The 17958-nt window shown below is 39.7% G+C and overlaps 6 protein-coding genes and 1 non-coding gene across 10 annotated transcripts; 2 read left to right on the forward strand and 5 right to left on the reverse strand.

The window, feature by feature from the left end:
- Nucleotides 1–18: 18 nt before the first annotated feature.
- On the forward strand, nt 19–2758 carry LOC109602973 (chondroitin sulfate synthase 2). The gene is made up of 7 exons (XM_020019421.2): nt 19–771; nt 824–975; nt 1030–1182; nt 1238–1444; nt 1495–1658; nt 1711–2333; nt 2386–2758. Exons 1-7 carry the CDS (start codon nt 144–146, stop codon nt 2652–2654), a joined length of 2196 nt encoding a protein of 731 aa, XP_019874980.1. The 5' UTR covers nt 19–143; the 3' UTR covers nt 2655–2758.
- A 258-nt stretch (nt 2759–3016) lies between these two features.
- Nucleotides 3017–3180, reverse strand: LOC126266109 (U1 spliceosomal RNA). Its single transcript, XR_007548584.1, has one exon. It is a non-coding gene; the product is annotated as a U1 spliceosomal RNA (small nuclear RNA).
- A 287-nt stretch (nt 3181–3467) lies between these two features.
- On the reverse strand, nt 3468–7096 carry LOC109602996 (uncharacterized). Its single transcript, XM_049968657.1, has 4 exons — nt 6942–7096; nt 4843–5068; nt 4604–4791; nt 3468–4553 (listed from the first exon to the last, which is right to left on the reverse strand). Exons 2-4 carry the CDS (start codon nt 4853–4855, stop codon nt 3531–3533), a joined length of 1224 nt encoding a protein of 407 aa, XP_049824614.1. The 5' UTR covers nt 4856–5068; nt 6942–7096; the 3' UTR covers nt 3468–3530.
- Nucleotides 5220–6935, reverse strand: LOC109602995 (dolichyl pyrophosphate Man9GlcNAc2 alpha-1,3-glucosyltransferase). The gene has a single exon (XM_020019443.2). The coding sequence runs from the start codon at nt 6857–6859 to the stop codon at nt 5240–5242; it is 1620 nt and encodes a 539-aa protein (XP_019875002.1). The 5' UTR covers nt 6860–6935; the 3' UTR covers nt 5220–5239.
- Nucleotides 7097–7629: 533 nt separating the features above from the next.
- Nucleotides 7630–15036, forward strand: LOC109603269 (ATP-citrate synthase). Of its 3 annotated transcripts, none has more exons than XM_049969076.1 (6): nt 7630–7787; nt 10675–12084; nt 12681–12725; nt 12829–13765; nt 13818–14076; nt 14135–15036. In XM_049969076.1, exons 2-6 carry the CDS (start codon nt 10687–10689, stop codon nt 14799–14801), a joined length of 3306 nt encoding a protein of 1101 aa, XP_049825033.1. In that variant the 5' UTR covers nt 7630–7787; nt 10675–10686; the 3' UTR covers nt 14802–15036. The 3 variants fall into 3 exon arrangements, with proteins under 3 accessions (XP_049825033.1, XP_049825034.1, XP_019875306.1); XM_020019747.2 differs by lacking the exon at nt 7630–7787 and adding an exon at nt 9893–10040; XM_049969077.1 differs by lacking the exon at nt 12681–12725.
- Nucleotides 15022–16795, reverse strand: LOC109603241 (hyaluronidase-like). Its single transcript, XM_020019718.2, has 4 exons — nt 16220–16795; nt 15521–16156; nt 15270–15471; nt 15022–15219 (listed from the first exon to the last, which is right to left on the reverse strand). The coding sequence occupies exons 1-4, from the start codon at nt 16264–16266 to the stop codon at nt 15061–15063; spliced, it is 1044 nt and encodes a 347-aa protein (XP_019875277.2). The 5' UTR covers nt 16267–16795; the 3' UTR covers nt 15022–15060.
- Nucleotides 16787–17878, reverse strand: LOC109603240 (atherin-like). 2 transcript variants are annotated; one of them, XM_049969079.1, is made up of 3 exons: nt 17326–17878; nt 17149–17274; nt 16787–16991 (listed from the first exon to the last, which is right to left on the reverse strand). In XM_049969079.1, the coding sequence occupies exons 1-3, from the start codon at nt 17861–17863 to the stop codon at nt 16825–16827; spliced, it is 831 nt and encodes a 276-aa protein (XP_049825036.1). In that variant the 5' UTR covers nt 17864–17878; the 3' UTR covers nt 16787–16824. The 2 variants fall into 2 exon arrangements, with proteins under 2 accessions (XP_049825036.1, XP_049825035.1); XM_049969078.1 differs by having other exon boundaries at nt 17044–17274.
- Nucleotides 17879–17958: the final 80 nt, after the last annotated feature.

The raw sequence follows: 17958 nt of genomic DNA on the forward strand, positions 1-17958 counted from the left end.
AACAAATAAAACTTTGGACTGCGGAAGAAGAAGAACTTTAAGGTTAATCCCTGCCAAATATATAAACAAAACCAATTAATCTGTGATAACTGAAGCAATCTAATCAATTTTGCAACGAAACATGCCAACAAACGACTGAAACAATGAAGGCTGTAAGAAAATTCCTGCACGACAATCTCTACGTGATTCTGGGCTTCGTAATCGGATTGTACGTGTCGTCCTTAATACAAGACGGTCTGAGTCTGGACTGCAGACAAAAAAATGACTTGCAACGCAGCGAAAACCAGCAAATACTGCGCACCTTCAACAACTCCGTGCCCGTGGTGAATCCGCCGAAAAAGACGCCGGACACCACGAAGAAAGTGGTGCGCCCCAGGTATTACTCGACTGAACTAGGGATCAGGGAGAAAATGTTCGTGGGCATTTTCACGTCCGAAGAAAAAGTCAACAGTCACGCCGTGCATTTGAACAAGACCATTGGTCACATAGTGGATAAAATAAAGTTTTTCATCACGGCCCAGTATAAACTGAAATCCAAGTTCAATTTGACTGGTTTGGTGGGTTTTACAGACTCCAGAACGAAATTCAGGCCTTTCCAGGTTGTTAAGTATGTGGGGGACAGTTTTGCTCAAGATTATGACTACTACTTTTTCGCCAATGATTACACCTTCATCAACATTCACAGACTGAAAGATTTGGTCAGCAAAATTAGCGTTTCTATGGACGTTTACATGGGCACTAAAGTGCAGGATTCAAGCTATTGCAGTTTTGGTATGTCTCTTCAATATTAATATTTATGTTACTTAGTAGTTAATTGCTTCAGACTCTGGAATTTTGATCAGCAATTCAGTATTGAGGGAGATGCGTAAACATTTAGACTGGTGCATTATTAACACCGTTTCTGACGACAATAGCGAAAACTTTGGACGTTGTGTGTATCACAGCATTGGGATGAATTGTCAAGAAAGTGTGCAGGTACAAAAAATAATACAACCATTCCATTAATTAATAAACAAATGTTTTTAACAGGAAATATCATTGAAAAGCTACAAATTGAAACATTTTGAGTTGAATGAACACTTGTTGGAATTGTCCTCAAGGCCACAGTTCAATGAAGTAGTAACTGTGCATCCTGTGATGAAAAATGAAGACTTTTACTTATTAAACGCCTATTTCTTAAGGGTTTGTACTGAAAAAAATATACATAAAAACATTTATTGTTGTTTTATTATTGCAGCAAAGGCTGGAGTTGATAAAGCAACAGACTGATAATTTATCAAAATTGGTGCAAGACTCTTGGCCTCCAGGACAAAGAGTTGGAGCAAAACCAGCGACTAGATTTGATTTACCCCGTCAGTATTATTTTAACATGTCCCACGTGTTTTTCCCTGATGATTTTACAGTGATTCGTCCGCACAATGAACCAGAATTAAAAGATATTGAAGTAATTATTGGTTTTAACTATTTAAATAGATGCTGATTCAATTTTTTTAGTACATAATCGACGAAATTACATCTAAAGTTGCCAACAATGACAAATATTTGCTATACAGAAGACTAGTCAATGGTTATAAAACCTTTGATTTAAGCAGGGGAATGGATTATGCCTTTGACTTAGCCTTTAGGGACTTAAACACAGGAAAGGAAATCATCAAAAGGTTACCTATACAAAACACCCTTAAAACATTATTAATTAATGTTACGTTACAGATTTGAGGTGTGCAAACCTTTGGGCAACGTTGAATTCGTCCAAGTACCGTACGTAACGGAAAACACGAAGGTTGCTATTATTTTGCCAGTACAAGAAACTGAATTAGAATTAGCCAATCAATTCCTAGACAGATACAACTTAATGATGGAGAAAAAGGAGAAAACGTTCCTCTTATTGGTATTTTTGTACCAGTTCAAATCAGGGCAGGACCCTGACGTTTTCAGCGGTTTAAAAGAGAGGGCAACGCAGTTGGCACAGAAATTCCGAAATGACGACACGAAAATCGCCTGGCTATCCATCCAGTTGCCCGAGTTCAAACACAAGATTTACACTGAGGATTATCCAAGTTTGAACTTTGCTATGGCCGATCTGGCTTTGAAAAAGTTGGGGTTGGAGAGTTTGTGTTTGTTTCTGGACGTACACGTCAATATTACCGGTGATTTTTTGAACAGAGTTAGAATGAACACCATCCCTGAATTCCAGATTTTCAACCCGATTCCTTTCCGACAATACAATCCGTTGGTGACGAATCAAAAGAGTTTGGATGTGCAGAAATCGGTAGGGCATTTTGATCGGGAAGAATATAAGTACATATCTTTCTATGGCAAAGATTATGTAACAGGTAAAACAATTAAACATCTCCCCGTATTTGATTATAAAACTTTTGTTTTCAGCGAGGAAGAAGTATCAGCACATTTTACCCTTAACGAGAGTGGACAATGACATAACTGCCCTTTTGGACGACGATATTAAAAATACAGGCAATATTTTCGAAATGTTCGTGAAATATTACGAAACTTTACATTGTATGAGGGCAACTGAAATGAATTTAAGAGTGTTATATCACGATGAAAAGAATTTAACAAGGTCCAATTGGTTTATTGGCAGTGAAATGGATTTGGCTAAAAGTTTAATAGCCAAGGAAATACCAGAAATTTCTTAATTAACTTAAATGTGATTGTGTAGCTTTAACTTTTTAATCATGTTCGTATTATTTGTACATATTTAACCGATTGTGCCTTAATTTATGTAAGCTTTAAAGTAATATTCTATGTTGTTTTATTTATCACCTTTCAAAAATATGCATTAATATTAATGACTATTACACCGCAATAATTTTATTCAATTCGTCTCAAGTCATCAAAACGCATTTTATGAATTCATTTGGGTTATGTAACCCCAAGAAGTAATAAGTAAAATTTTACTTACTTAACACTGATTGAGATCACAGACTCTGCATAATTAAAATGAAACACACAGTATTAATATGTTTTCTCTGTAAAACATTTCTCTTTATTAATTTTGACCGGGATAGCGCGTACGCAGTCCCGACTACCAAAAATTATGCGCCCGAGTTATCCACATTAGGGATAATCGCAGGGGTCAGCCCGATCGTAGTGCAATGAAAGGGCCTCACCCTGGGGGAACCGCCTTATTGATCACGGTAGACCCCTACGCCAGGTAAGTATGCTTTGGAAACGGCCTTTTCGGCTATTTAAATCATACGGCCGATAAAACGTCGGTGAGGTATAGGATGACTAATCAATAAGTCACGTGACAAGTTAGTTATGCAACTCATGTGTCATTTATAAAGCCATTTGGCTGAAATGAAAACTACCGTTTAATTTATTTATTTCAACTAAACTATTATCTTTTTAGTTTAGAAGATATATTTAATTATATAACATAATTTCTAAGGTTATGAGCATATTATGAAGTAAAAAACGAGATAGGTATTAATTAAATGAACAAATAATTTAATAAATGTATGTAAAATAACTTTATTAAACAAACAAATATAATAAACATAAATTAAACATCAATCGACAGAAACGCCAGTTCCTCCCAAACCAACAACGGCGGCAGTGAAGCCTTCATTCATCAACTCGTAGATCATTTTCTCCAAAACTTTATTATCAAGAGTAGGCGGCACGAACGAAAAAAAATATCCACCGCCCCCAGCACCGGTTAGTTTCCCCTTCAAACCATATTTAAAGCAGACCTCACGAATTTTTTCTAGCTTTGGGTGCGAAACAGTCAGACTCGCCAGAAGACAATGATTCAGATCGGACAGTTCGAACAACCTGTCGTAAATAGAATTGTCACCGCTTTGGGCTAAGTTGTTGATTAAATCAATGGAACTCTTGGTGCACTCCTCTATGGCATCCATAATATGATCGGTTACGGACATGTGAGTTTTATGCAGGAGGGCAACTTTGGCCACCAACGCTTTCGTGTTCCTCGACACGTTTGTGTTCACCAATAGTATTCTCAACGACGCCTTTATCTCCAGCAACTTCATGTATTGGCCCCTCTTAAACTCAACCATGGAGCCGAACGTACAAACGGTGTTATCAATGCCCGACGGAGTACCGTGCAAAATCTTCTCCGCAAGTAAGGCCCACTGAGAAATAATCTCCCTGTCGTCTTTCGTAAATTGCTTACTTTCGTTGAAATGAAACGGCTTGTACCCAGTTTTGGACGCGTTGCTTTGTTTCAATTTCAATCTGGCGTACTGTAACAGCAGTGCAGTTATGGTGACCGCATAGGAGGCGGAACTACCCGATCCCGCTGCTATTGTCAGCTCAGTGGTGATTTCAACGCGTATGGCATTCAGGGCGAGATTCAGGGAGCCCAAAATGCCAAACAGGAGGAAAAAGAACGTCTTCAACGCCAGATGTTTGGGGTCCGTAGATTCGAACGGGGGAATACCCGCGTTGTTCAGGAACGAATCTACTATTTTCAGCAACGATGGTTGATCCAGCAATTCCGTTTGATTCCAGGAGTAGTCGGCACTGGGGCATAAAATCGGAAGTGGTTTGTCCAGGACGTTAGCCAACAACTAAAAATGACAGGTAAATAAAACAAAACGACTATTACGTAAGGTTATACGTTTAGATCGAAGGAGAACTTCATGTCCAAAGCAGGACAAATAAGCTCGAAATTGTTTCCAGATGTTTCAACCAGTTTGGCCTTCGTCCTCAGCCCCAAACTAGCCGCGAGAGCCAGCTTGTTGTACACTACCGCATGCTCTCCATGTAATATAACCTTCCCCGGTGCTGACACCCTCAGTTCCAACCCTGTAACACGCAACATGGTACCGAATTCTTAGGATTAAATTAAAGGTTAACCTTCTTGCGCCATTGTTGGTTTTAAAACAACTTATTTCTCGTTCTGCGCCTTCCACTGTTCTGGGGTGAAAGTTTTTTGTGAAAAGGCGTGTATAGATTTCAGTTCTTCCTGCAGCACCGAATTGACCAAACGGTGACGTTGCAACAGCGGCTTACCCTGGAACTTATCCGAAACGATCACGCAGGAAAACTTGCCGCCGCAACCGTCGCTTTCATCAATCACTTCCTGCAACAAACGATTCAATAAATCCAAAACCCGGAGAAAATTTCAACGATTTTACCTCGTTAAAAACGTGAAACGTGAATGTCTCGAATGAATATTCGTCGAGATAAGATTGTGTTAATAATTTGCATGACAAGGGACATTAAAACACGAATAACAATTAATACAATTTATTCAAGACTCTTTGACCTTTACATAACGTACGTCCTCGAACTGCTGCGGTATTTTTAGTTGTTGCACGTTAAAATAGATGAAGAAACCGATAAAATGTACGCAGGAATAAACGGAGATCAGCAACGGGAACAAATCGGGGTACCTGGCTGGTGGTTCAAGTACCAAAGTGGCTAACGTCAGCACCACGCAGCCAAACAACGAAATGCCCATGGTCAGGTGGAAGAAGAACTTCCGAATCGCCTCCGTGTTTTTGGCGATCTGTTTGAGGAGGTTCTTGGGACCGTTTTTGTGGTCCAAGTTCAGGAGAATGCGTACGAACTTTGAGTAGTACACGCCGAAGCAGTCGTTGTGGTTTAGCACGTTCCTATAGGCGTGTTCTATGCTGACACGAAAACTCACTGCATAGAAAATTGTGAGGGAAATTGTAGCCGTCACCAAACCGTCTTTGATTAGCAACGGCAGCATGCTGAAAATTGACATGGTGAGGAACCAGAAACAGACAAAGGGGGCACGGGAGAAGTGCAGTAACACTGGAATGGCTACTAGAAGTATGGATTTTTCGTGTACTTGAAAACTGAACAAGAAAAACGCCAGTGAAGAGTTGATCAAAGCTAGAACGAATTTCTTGACGTTGGGACGCAGGAATAAGTCGGCACTGCTTGGGAAAATGGCAGACAAAGTGGCAAACAAACAAATCCTCATCATTGTATAGTTGCAGAACTTCGTTTTGAATTTGAAGATGACATTCAAGGCACACCAAACGTTGGAGACCTTGTCTTCAAACACACCTCTTGCCAGAGGGAATTGCCGATGCAAAATTTGTAACAACCCCTCGAAATCACCGAGGAAAGGCCACCAAATAATGACAAAAGTTACAAGGACAGTCGTGGCTATTTTGGCGAGTTTAAACACGCCGTTGTACCAGTTTTGACCAGGCTTGGGCACGCACGTACTTAACAAGTACAGGAAAAAGGGCAAGGAATGGTACAGCTCCATTTGCTTGTAGTTCAAAGCAAGACAAAAACAAATAGATGCCAATATGTTCTTGCGTTTAATTAAGAATATTGTGGCGTAAATCAAGAGGGCCAAAGACACACAATTGTACTGGAAATGCCCGTGATCTATTAAAATTATACCAGGGTACAAAAGTGACAGAATTATGGACAAAGACTGCGATAACACACGTTCGTGCTTGTTGTCGGTGTGCGTGGTACAATAGTACAAAATAATCGCTGGTACGTACAAAATAATATCTGCCACCAACACCGTGTACCTCATAAAGACTTTATGTTCATCACTTTCATACCCCCGACTCTCGTACAAAGTGGTATAGTTCTTGTTCAAAAAATGCGCCACTTTCCCGCACAGATACATGTGATAGGCCGTCAATGGGGGGTAGTCCAGCCCCCAGTACTCCAAATCGTTGTCCGTACCGTTGTGGTACCACTGTCCAATTGGCAAATTGGTGGTGATCTCCATCCAGTGACGTTGCGCCTCGTAGTCGCCGTACATGGGCGGCCGGTGCATCCCCGAGTGGGGGTGGAGGGTGGTGGTGCATCGAAGGAATACGGAAAGTAACGCGCCGAATATTATCAGCCACGTTTCGCAGCTGAGCACCATGTTCACGACGCAGGATTATGTACAGTTAACGCGTGGCGACCATTGTATATTTTTTTGAGGTTATCGATCGCAGGGTACTCACCACATGAGACGCGTCCAATTCCTTCAGCAATTTGGTCTTCAGGTGCTCTTCTGTGTAGGTCATAGCTAACGGTAAATCGTTTTTAAAACAGGAACGGTAGTTTCTATACAGTGGCTGTTTTAAAATGTGTGACAAGATGTGCGACATCTATCACACGGTAGAACAATCATTTGTCTTCAACACATATAATTCCTATATGTAACTTGATTCACAATATTATTATTCTATGTTAGATGTGAAAATTGGTTAAATAAGACAAGTTTTGAATTTAAATGGTATTTATTTATATTTGTTTAGTAACCATGTCGACAAAAATAATTTGGGGCGACATCTGTTAAACAATAATTAACCATTCGTGAGTTAATTGAAAATATCTTAATATTTCCTAACCAAAACTGACTTGTGGCCACGTTAATTATAACAAATAAATAATACAAATAGTGTAAATAAATTTAGAAAATGTTTAAAATTATCGCGAAGTCCTTAAATAAAAATTTATAACACAGCGCCATCTGTTAACTAATAGATTAACTATAAAAGTTGAAATTTCTCAATATTTCGCAACCAAAAACAGTATTACAACAACAGCTAAAACAATTTCAGCAAAATAAACAACAAATAAAGTGGTAACAAGAAAGTGCATGTTAAAACAATAGGATTTAACGGTTTGTAAATTAAATATCAAGGTCACGCTTGTCAAAAACCATTTTGACGTAGGAATTTTGACAAGCCAAGTGTCCGATTTTCCGTCGTGTTTTTGGGGGCTTTCCACGCCTGAGGAAAACGACACGTTCGCAACAATACGACCTTAGGAACCGTCCCGCTGTTTTATGATAGTGAAAACCGGTGAGTTTTCTGTTCGAATTTTTGTGTTTAATCATTGCGATGACGTGACGTCAAAACATTATGTAGTTGAGCCTTATTGTAATTTATAATTGTTATTTCCTAGTAAATTATTCATGTTTTTTTTCGAATAATGTGTGCGTTAAACGGTAGTTTTATGTAACTCTTATTGTAATGCAAATCAGATTTGGTGATAAGTTTTCTGCAAGTGGTGAAAAGTTGTGCATACTTTTTTTTTGTTGTAAAGAAATTTTTGAAAAGTAAGCATTTTTCGTTCAAGTTAATTTAATTTAATTATAGGGTTGTAGGATTTTTTTTTTTTTGATTAAATTGTTGTGTGATGCGGTCTTACGCACACAATTGACGTTTTACGTTTCAATGGAACTTATAAATTACATTTTAAGTGTATAAATTGAGTTTTAATGTTGTTCCTCAGTTTTTTCCATTGATACATTTTAAATTAGCTTTTTATAATAAATAACGAAAGTAATTAAGGAAAATACAAATTAAAAAAATATATATTTTTGTTGGTAAACATCATGAAAATTTTTATTTATTAAATTATTCTTTAGTTTAATATAAAATTGACTAAACTAATTGGTTTTAGAGAATTGTCGACGTTGTTTTTTAATTTTTCTATTGATAATTATAATTTAAAATAGTGTTTTGTAATAATCAACGATAATAATTAAAGAAAAACTTGTAAAAAAATAATGTTCATTGTCAAACATCGTAAAAATTTATATTTATTAACAGATACTTTATTTTAAGAAGAAATTTAAGCTTTATTGCCTTTATTAAACTAATTATCGATGTTTCGTCTTATTTTTTTCATTGATAGATACAGTTTGAAATATTTTTTAATAATCAACGATAATAACTAAAGAAAGGCATGTAAAAAAATGATTTTTATTGAAAAACATTGTAAAAATTAATATTTATTGGTATATACTTTATTTTAAAAAGAAATTTAAGTGTTAATGCCTTGATTAAACTAATTATTGACGTTTTTTCATATTTTTTCATTGATAGATACATTTTGAAGTATTTTTTTGTAATGATCAACGATAATAATTAAAGAAAAACGTGAAAAAAAAAATGATTTTTATTGAAAAAGTTGTAAAAATTAATATTTATTGGTATGTATTTTATTTTAATAAGAAATTTATACATTTTAAAACATTTTTTGTAAAAATCGACGATAATAAGCAAATAAAAACATGAAAAAACATTCCAAAAATTATATTTATTGGTATATACTCTATTTTAATATAAAATTTGAGCTTAATATCTTGATTACACAAATTATCAACATTGTTTCTTTTTTTATTTCGTTGATAGATACATTTTAAAGTATTTTTTGTAATAATCAAGGATAATAACCATAGGAAAATGTGTAAAAAATGATTTTTATTGCAAAACATCGTAAAAACATATTTATTGGCCTGATTAAACAAATCGTGAATGTTAGTTCATTGATATTTTAAAGTAGTTTTTATAACAAACAATAACAGTAATCAAAGGAAAACACTTAAAAAATAATTTTTATGGAAAACCTTCACGAAAAATCTCTATTCATTAACACATAAATTATTTTAATCTAAAATTTAAGCATTAAGGCTTCGATTAAACAAATTGTCGATTGCATTTGGTTCGCAACTTCTAAAAATAAAACCTTATCACGGTTTTTGTTTGTCCGATTAAGATAAGAACAAAATCGCGTTACCACGTTTGGAAATCTAATGTTTGTTTACGTGAATCTTGCACGTTCACATCTGATCTCGACGTTGACCCCATCGAACGAACACCCAATTGTTTACCCACAATAACAAACTCAATTTTCCACCGTTTCTCTCAACATTTCCCCCCAATTAAGCCGACCAAGCAATTTTCGGTGCAGTTGAGCTTATTTAATCTGGGGAAAGGTCAAGATATTAACGAAAACAATCAACATCAACAACAAGCGGTCCATTCTTGCGATGTGTGAACGTTATCAAACGGCCGGGCACATCACGAGACATTCCATCCCATATCGATACATGTTACACGTTTCATCCTCCTGAGCCTGCCGATTCGCGTCCGATCGTTTTGCGCGACGGTGGCGGGGGTAAAAGTGCATCCTTGTACGACCTTCCTTACGGACGCGGCGACCTGCTAAAGGAGATATCCGTACGTTTAAAGCGACCGGTCCGACGTGCCGGCCGTTCAGTCGTCGAAGAACTTGCCTGCGAGTTTTGTGATTCAGTTTGTTCAAGAGTGAGTAGTATTTTGAACGTTATTTTTTCGCCGGGGAAACTGTGTCACAATAAACTTTCTTCGATATTAGAAAGTCGACGGTTTTAATTAATACGGAATGAAAGTTTTCGAGGCGATTATTGTTATCGTTTGTAAATGTGTCGAATATTAATATTCCATTTGGCATCAAGATTAAATCGAAACACTCGAAAGTTACAAGTTGTATACGTGCATTTTTACATAGTGACCTTTCTTCTCTATCTTTTCTCAATTTAAACTCTTTTTTAACTTAATTACATTGAAACATGTTCAACAAAATCTTAAGTTGACTGTCGTTAGTTCAAATTTTTATATAAATATATTTATAGTGAATTTTCTAGATGTTTACGTTAAATTTTTCGTCACTAACCTAAAGCGGAAAATAATTAATTATTTAAACAACATCATTTACGTAGAAACTTAAATAAAAACACCATTGAACGACGCATTTAATAGGCCAACAAAACAAGTCACTTACCAATAAATTATTATATTAATATCGTTGTTAAAACCGGTCCATTATTCTCACGTCAACGAGTTCAAACACCAACAGTTTAAATACCAAATACTCAACACAACCTTGACTTTGTTTAACTTAAACTTTGTTTATCTTAAGGACCGAAATAAAATGTCGGCGAAAGCGATCAGAGAAGCGACCGGCAAGGATATAATCAACAGAAACTTGGGCGATGGTACCGCCTGTGAGCCTTGCACCTTCGTCTCCATCGACGACACAAACTTCAACAGCTGGAACGACATAGTGAGCAAAAATCAATGGTTGAACGGCAAAAAATTGGTCGTTAAACCTGATCAGTTGATCAAACGTCGTGGTAAGCTAGGTTTGATCGCTGTCAACAAAGACCTGAACGAGGTGAAGCAATGGATCGCCGACAGGATGAACAAGGACCAAGTGGTTGGTCCAGCCACTGGTAAACTCAGGAATTTCATCATCGAACCTTTCGTCAAACACAGGGAAGACGAAGAGTTCTACGTTTGCATTTACTCCCACCGTTTTGCTGACACAATCCTCTTCTATCACCAAGGAGGAGTAGACATTGGTGATGTTGACAGCAAAGCCGTCAAGTTGGACGTACCGGTAGACAAAAGCACAGTAACCGAAGAAGAAATCGTCTCCAAATTACTAGGAGAAGTATCGGCAGCCAAAAAATCAATGACGGGCAAATTCATTTACAACTTATACAAAATGTACGTAAACCTGCACTTCACCTACCTAGAAATCAACCCCTTAGTGGTCACCGACAAGGAAATCTACATCCTCGACCTGGCAGCCAAGTTGGACGCCACCGCCGACTTCGTGTGCCGCCCGCAGTGGGGCGAAATCGACTACCCACCGCCCTTCGGGCGCGACGCCTACCCCGAAGAGGCCTACATCGCAGACCTGGACTCCAAGTCCGGCGCCAGCCTTAAACTGACAATCCTGAACAAGTCCGGCAGGATCTGGACGATGGTGGCCGGAGGTGGCGCCTCGGTTATCTACAGCGACACCATCTGCGACTTGGGCGGCACCTCGGAGTTGGCCAACTACGGCGAATACTCCGGCGCTCCCTCCGAACAACAGACCTACGAATACGCCAAGACGATCCTGTCGCTGATGACCCAGGAGAAACACCCGCAAGGCAAAGTCCTGATTACTGGGGGAGGCATTGCCAACTTCACCAACGTTGCTGCCACCTTCAGAGGAATTATCACCGCCTTGGTGGAGTTCAGGGAACGTCTGGTGGACCACAAGATCTCCATATTCGTGCGAAGAGCCGGCCCCAACTACCAAGAGGGTTTGAGGCGTATGAGAGAGGTGGGGCAGACTCTGGGTATTCCCCTGTACGTCTTCGGTCCCGAAACCCACATGACCGCCATTTGTGGCATGGCCTTGGGCACCAGGCCTATTCCGACTGAAAACAAAGTGGAGCACTCGACCGCTAAGTTCTTGTTGCCCAGCGGCGACAAGGACAACAAATCTAAAGCTTCAGTACAAAAGGAGACTGTCGTACCTCAAGTTCATGCAGGGGTAAGTTTTATTTAGGTTTTTATTTCGTTTTGCACCCTCTTATTTTCATAACACTTGCATGTTACATTTCATGGTTTCTTTTGTACATACTAGAAATCTACAGGTGGTTGGTCGGCCTAATCAAAATTGTAACATTCAAGCTTCGAGAATAATTGTGTATTATTAAACTAAAATAATATTTTATCTGCAACTATAACAAATTAATGTTTATAATTATATAAAAATAATTATGACGAAAATTTAACGTGTGTTTGCACTGCCACCTTTTGGACGGCAGTCATACGAGAGATAATACAGAGTTCTATACTCCTTTTCTCTCAGTATTTATTTTTAAATCAAATTTTAAGATTGGAATAATTGGAATTTACCCATTTTTGAAGGTCACAAGTGTCACAACAATCAGTGCGAAGTTTATATTCAAATTTGACAATTGTATATAGATTAAGTAATGTCATTATTCAACTAAAATAAATCCTAATTGAATAATGGGTTCATTATTTCATGGTTGTAGATAAATTCGTTCCTGTTAGCTTTGTATATTTGGCAAATAAATATATTGTGATTGTTTTTTTATTGAAACTTTCCGATTTTTCAAGGGAAAAACAGACCAAGTAGATTGTAGTATCCAGTGCACAAGCCAGGTAAATCACACTTTTCATATTATTATTATTATTTTTTCTTCATCAATCAGTCGTACCTCTACGAAAACAATTAAATGGTAACTAACGGTGATTGAAATTAAAGGCGACCGCCCACGTGAGCGCGACCGAACCAATGTTCACAAACAAAACGAAAGCCATAGTATGGGGAATGCAGACCAGGGCGGTGCAGAGCATGCTCGACTTCGACTTCGTGTGCAGCCGCACCGAGCCCAGCGTGGTGGCTATCATCTACCCCTTCACCGGCGACCACAAGCAAAAGTACTACTGGGGACACAAGGAGATCCTGATCCCTGTTTACAAGCGCATGAGCGACGCCATGGAGAAGCACCCTGACGCCGACGTGCTGGTGAACTTCGCCTCCCTGCGTTCCGCCTACAGCAGCACCTTGGAGTGCCTCAACTTCCCTCAGATCAGAACAATTGCCATCATAGCCGAGGGTATACCCGAGAATTACACCAGAAAGTTGATTCACGCCGCCAACAAGGCTAAGGTGACCATTATTGGCCCAGCAACTGTTGGTGGATTGAAACCGGGTTGCTTCAAGATCGGTAACACCGGAGGCATGATGGATAACATCCTGCACTCCAAACTGTACCGTCCCGGAAGCGTGGCCTACGTCTCCAGGTCCGGTGGTATGTCCAACGAGTTGAACAACATCGTTTCCCACCACACAGACGGTGTGTACGAAGGCGTAGCCATAGGAGGTGACCGTTACCCTGGCAGCACCTTCATGGACCACATCATGCGTTACCAAGCCGACAAGAACATCAAAATGATCATATTGTTGGGTGAGGTTGGTGGTACCGAGGAGTACGAGGTGTGCAAGGCCCTCCAAACTAAGCAAATCAACAAGCCTTTGGTTGCCTGGTGTATTGGAACGTGCGCCAGCATGTTCACTGCTGAAGTACAATTCGGACACGCCGGCTCTTGCGCCAACTCCAACCAGGAGACCGCCACCGCCAAGAATGCAGCTTTGAAGGCGGCTGGTGCCTACGTACCTGATTCTTTCGACACTCTCGGTTAGTTTACTGTATTATATAATTATTTGGTTATTAATTGCTGTGGTTATAGGCGACGTAATTCACGAGGTCTACCAAAAATTGGTGTCGCAAGGTGTTATCGTGCCAGCCCAAGAAGTACCACCACCGACTGTACCCATGGACTACAGTTGGGCGAGAGAATTGGGTCTAATCAGAAAACCAGCGTCGTTTATGACTTCAATCTGTGACGAAAGAGGACAAGAGTTGATTTATGCTGGTATGCCCATTTCGGACGTCTTACAAAAGAACGTAGGAATTGGTGGAGTCGTTTCCCTCCTCTGGTTCCAAAGGTACTACCTCACAGTTGAATTAATTGTCACTTTACTGATTAATTGCTTGTTTTACCAGATGTTTGCCCCCGTACGTGTGCAAGTTCTTCGAAATGTGCCTGATGGTGACCGCCGACCACGGTCCGGCCGTGTCCGGCGCCCACAACACCATTGTGTGCGCCCGTGCCGGCAAAGACCTGGTCTCCAGTTTGGTCTCGGGTCTGCTGACGATCGGTGACCGTTTCGGCGGTGCCCTCGACGGCGCAGCCAAGCAATTCAGCGAAGCCTACGACACCGGCATGCAGCCCACCGAATTCGTCAACCACATGAGGAACAAGGGACAACTGATCATGGGCATCGGCCACAGGGTCAAGAGCATCAATAATCCGGACCAACGTGTGAAAATCGTCAAGGAGTTCGTGCTGGCCAACTTCCCCGCCACCCCACTGCTGAAATACGCCCTGGAGGTGGAAAAGATCACCACCAGCAAGAAGCCCAACTTGATTTTGAACGTGGACGGTGTCATAGCCACCTCGTTCGTCGATATGTTGAGGCATTGCGGCAGCTTCACCAGCGAAGAGGCTCAGGAGTACATCAACATCGGAGCCATCAATTCGCTGTTTGTTTTGGGACGTTCGGTCGGATTTATCGGCCACTACATGGACCAGAAACGTTTGAAACAGGGATTGTACAGGCACCCGTGGGACGACATCTCTTACGTCTTGCCCGAACAGTACAACAATTAAATTTTATGAATTTTTTAATTCGTTTAGAGACACCAAAAGTTAATATTGCACAGTAATTGTTGTAACTGTTGACTTTTATGTTTTAGTGACGATCTGTTTGTTGGATGATTTGTTTTAGGTCTTTAGGTTTTTTTATTTATTGTTCGTCAACGAATGTTTATATATTTTTGTAATATTTATATTCATTTAAGGTACAAGTCTGATGTAAGCTTAAATAAAATTGTTTTATGATTGATTTTTATTTTTTTATTTAAATAAATTACATAAAATTGACTAGAATTGGTCCTAAAATTTTATCCACGTATTTGTACAAGTTTAAACAAGCTTGTTTGCTGTTAACATCACCACTGCTGCCCCATAGTATTAAGCCATTGATGTTAGAAGCACCTAAGGCTGTTATCGTATTAAAAACGTCCTCCTGAAAACAACGTGTAAGAAATATTTCAACAATTTGTTAATTGTTAGTACTTTGGTCAAGAATTCCTTTGTGTCGTGATATTTATACCAATAATACAGATATATTTCCTTGTCTTTTCGTATAAATTTTTTAACTCTGTTGGCCTCTTTTATCCGCCCTTCAATTAATTGTACCTTATTACCAGCTGTCAGTTTACTACTCAAATAAACGGAAGGGTAAAATGCGTCCTCCAGTTCAAAGAACCACTTCAACCTAAAATTAAAGGTGCATAAAACGTTAATAAATCATAATAAAGCAGTACTGGTTGTTTTCCGGCTCAACTTCCTTAGGACAGTTCGCATTTTGGGTGTTGGGATTCATGTTAAAGCAATACGGATAAGCATAGTAACCCCAGGTTGCCTTAGGTCTCAAAGACTTAGCCAAAATTAAGGTGTCCCTCATGAACAACTTGGCCTTGTCTTCGAATTGCTGCCTCGCCTCCTTTTCCACCCACTGCTCCGGCCAAAACGGATGCATTTGCTTTACATGTTTAATGGATAGGTCCTTGTACGGCTTAAGGGCGCCGAAATTTTGCCTGAAAATGGGACGCCAACTCTCGAAATCTATCACACCCAGTCCAGAGAACGTTTCCTCAGGTATCAACTTCTCCACGATCTTCCCGAAGAGCTGCAGATGTAGCGTCAGGTTGCCCAGCTGCGGGATTCCCCCGTTCCTCCTCACCAGCTCGCCGTGTTTCTCCAAGAGGGCGGGAAAATCGCCGGGGTCGTAGAGTATGGCGAAGTGCTCGCCACGAAAACGGTCGCCTCGGTTCTGCGTTATGCCGTACTTTTTGGCCAACGTGGTGAAGTTCAGACCGTGCGGGTCGCACTGGAACGTGGGCACGTTCCAGTAAACCTTCCTGTTCCCGTTTCTGGCGTTTATCTCGTAGACACCATTGCTGATTGTAAATGAAAAAACGCCTTGACCTAGTGTAACGTTATCGGGTTGTTTACGAACTCACCTTCGGACCAACGCAATCGCCGCACAAGCCAAAACAACAGTACGCATTTTACTCTTCGGCCAACGGAATTGAAATGTTTACGTACGTGAATTGTTTCGCGTTTATATTCGAAGAGTTATCGTTGCGGAAGTTGTGGGTATCGAAAGACTAATTCGTACCTAAAGTGTGTTTTTTTACTATGAGGGCTGATAACTAGACGAAATTTGAATGTTAATTATTATTAACTGGACTTAATTACCTATAGTACCATAATTTATGAATATATTATTGTTGTTGTTGTTTTTTTACTGTCGAATGTTTTCAAGATTTTGTTTTCATTCAAATTGTTGTGTTCCAGATTAAATTATCAATTAATTTCCTATTGTAAAATTCCTTAAATTATCACCAATGTTTAACAGAAAATTACAACTGAAGATAAGATAGGTAGCATTAAAATAATTCGCAATGCAAGTGAGTATTAGCATAAACGATAACGTTCATGCAATTAACCAGTTGTGATAATAATGTAAATCTTGAAAACCATTGCCTTATTTCTTATCTGTTAATTTGAACAGTAAATCATATAACTGCGTTTCAAATCAATTTTATTTTTTCCACATTTACAATTACTCTTGGTGGTGTGTTTTACCCTTTTGGTGTAACTTTTTCTGCACGTGGTGCCTTAATTTATCACCCTCCTTTGCTTTCTTACTCTTTTTAACCTTGTAACCCTTTCCGTGTTTGTTTTCGTGCGTTTTCCTGGCCTTCGAGCCGTGTCCGTGATGTCTGGACCCTAAAACCCACCCAAAATCAAAACGTTAAAATTAATAGACACGCACAAGTACATAAAAGAGGTTCACCAGATGGATTACCATCCGGCCCAAAGTCTTCGAATCCGACCAACTTTTGCTGTGGTACCGAAACTGTAGCTTCAATCGCCGTATCCTCACCTGGCACATAATTATCTTCGTCGTATTCAACGTTTTTGGTTTCCGGTTCGCTGTCGCCTCCTTCGTCGTCCTCCTCGTCGTCGCCTTCATCGTCTCCTTCCTCTTCACCTTCGTCTCCGCCCTCACCTACAAACGCACTCGATTAATTCACGGATAAAAGTATTAAACAGAATTTACCTCCAGTGCTAGACCCGTTGCTGGTTTCTTGTGGTTGTAGAGACGGGTGTAACCCAGTTACGGGGCCCTGTGCCACCGGAACCAAACAATAAACCTGACAGTTGGGCGGGAAATCCCTCTCGTGATGTTTTCTATCGGTCAACTTGTGGAACCTTTTGGAGAGCGCCTTCAGTTTTCTGGCGCTGACGAAATTCACCTTCAGTGCACCAGCTGTTGTGTTCCCAGTGGTGACGTTGGTTGCTGTGGCATTTTTCGAAGGCGCAACTGTTGTTGTAGTCGTCGTTGATGGATTATGTGGTGTTGTTGCTGGATTTTGCGGTGGTGGATTTTGTGGTGGTGGGTTTTGTGGTGGTGGATTTTGAGGTAGTGGATTTTGTGGTTGTCCGGATATCGGAATAGGTTTTATGTTGCACAGTATTTCGCATTTTTGCTGGCTTTCATCCAACAACACTTTATTATGCTTTTGGTGTTTTTTGTTGTGGTGTTTGCCAAGTACCGTTACGGTAAGAAATAGTACCAAGATAAATTGAAAATTCATTTTTGTTACACTGGGTTCCTTACAACTATTTCATGTATATATTACCAGTGAAGGAATGTTAATGGTACCACATGGAATACCTCAGATAAATCAGG

The sequence above is a fragment of the Aethina tumida genome, chromosome 6 (assembly GCF_024364675.1).
Source record: "Aethina tumida isolate Nest 87 chromosome 6, icAetTumi1.1, whole genome shotgun sequence".
NCBI classification, from domain to species: domain Eukaryota; kingdom Metazoa; phylum Arthropoda; class Insecta; order Coleoptera; family Nitidulidae; genus Aethina; species Aethina tumida.

Excerpts from the sequence above, each read along its gene's own strand:
- LOC109602973 (XM_020019421.2), top strand. The coding sequence starts at position 144 with ATGAAGGCTGTAAGAAAATTCCTGCACGACAATCTCTACGTGATTCTG. Across the intron at positions 1,183-1,237 it reads TAAACGCCTATTTCTTAAGG|CAAAGGCTGGAGTTGATAAA; the intron begins GTTTGTACTGAA and ends TTATTATTGCAG. Across the intron at positions 1,445-1,494 it reads CAGAATTAAAAGATATTGAA|TACATAATCGACGAAATTAC; the intron begins GTAATTATTGGT and ends CAATTTTTTTAG.
- LOC109602996 (XM_049968657.1), bottom strand. Across the intron at positions 4,554-4,603 it reads AGTTCTCCTTCGATCTAAAC|TTGTTGGCTAACGTCCTGGA; the intron begins GTATAACCTTAC and ends TGTCATTTTTAG.
- LOC109602995 (XM_020019443.2), bottom strand. The coding sequence starts at position 6,859 with ATGGTGCTCAGCTGCGAAACGTGGCTGATAATATTCGGCGCGTTACTT.
- LOC109603269 (XM_049969076.1), top strand. The coding sequence starts at position 10,687 with ATGTCGGCGAAAGCGATCAGAGAAGCGACCGGCAAGGATATAATCAAC. Across the intron at positions 12,085-12,680 it reads TACCTCAAGTTCATGCAGGG|GGAAAAACAGACCAAGTAGA; the intron begins GTAAGTTTTATT and ends CGATTTTTCAAG. Across the intron at positions 13,766-13,817 it reads TGATTCTTTCGACACTCTCG|GCGACGTAATTCACGAGGTC; the intron begins GTTAGTTTACTG and ends CTGTGGTTATAG.
- LOC109603241 (XM_020019718.2), bottom strand. The coding sequence starts at position 16,266 with ATGCGTACTGTTGTTTTGGCTTGTGCGGCGATTGCGTTGGTCCGAAG. Across the intron at positions 16,157-16,219 it reads GCGATTGCGTTGGTCCGAAG|CAATGGTGTCTACGAGATAA; the intron begins GTGAGTTCGTAA and ends ATTTACAATCAG. Across the intron at positions 15,220-15,269 it reads CAAAGGAATTCTTGACCAAA|GAGGACGTTTTTAATACGAT; the intron begins GTACTAACAATT and ends CGTTGTTTTCAG.
- LOC109603240 (XM_049969078.1), bottom strand. The coding sequence starts at position 17,863 with ATGAATTTTCAATTTATCTTGGTACTATTTCTTACCGTAACGGTACTT. Across the intron at positions 17,275-17,325 it reads CAACGGGTCTAGCACTGGAG|GTGAGGGCGGAGACGAAGGT; the intron begins GTAAATTCTGTT and ends GTGCGTTTGTAG. Across the intron at positions 16,992-17,043 it reads ATCTGGTGAACCTCTTTTAT|GGTCCAGACATCACGGACAC; the intron begins GTACTTGTGCGT and ends GGTGGGTTTTAG.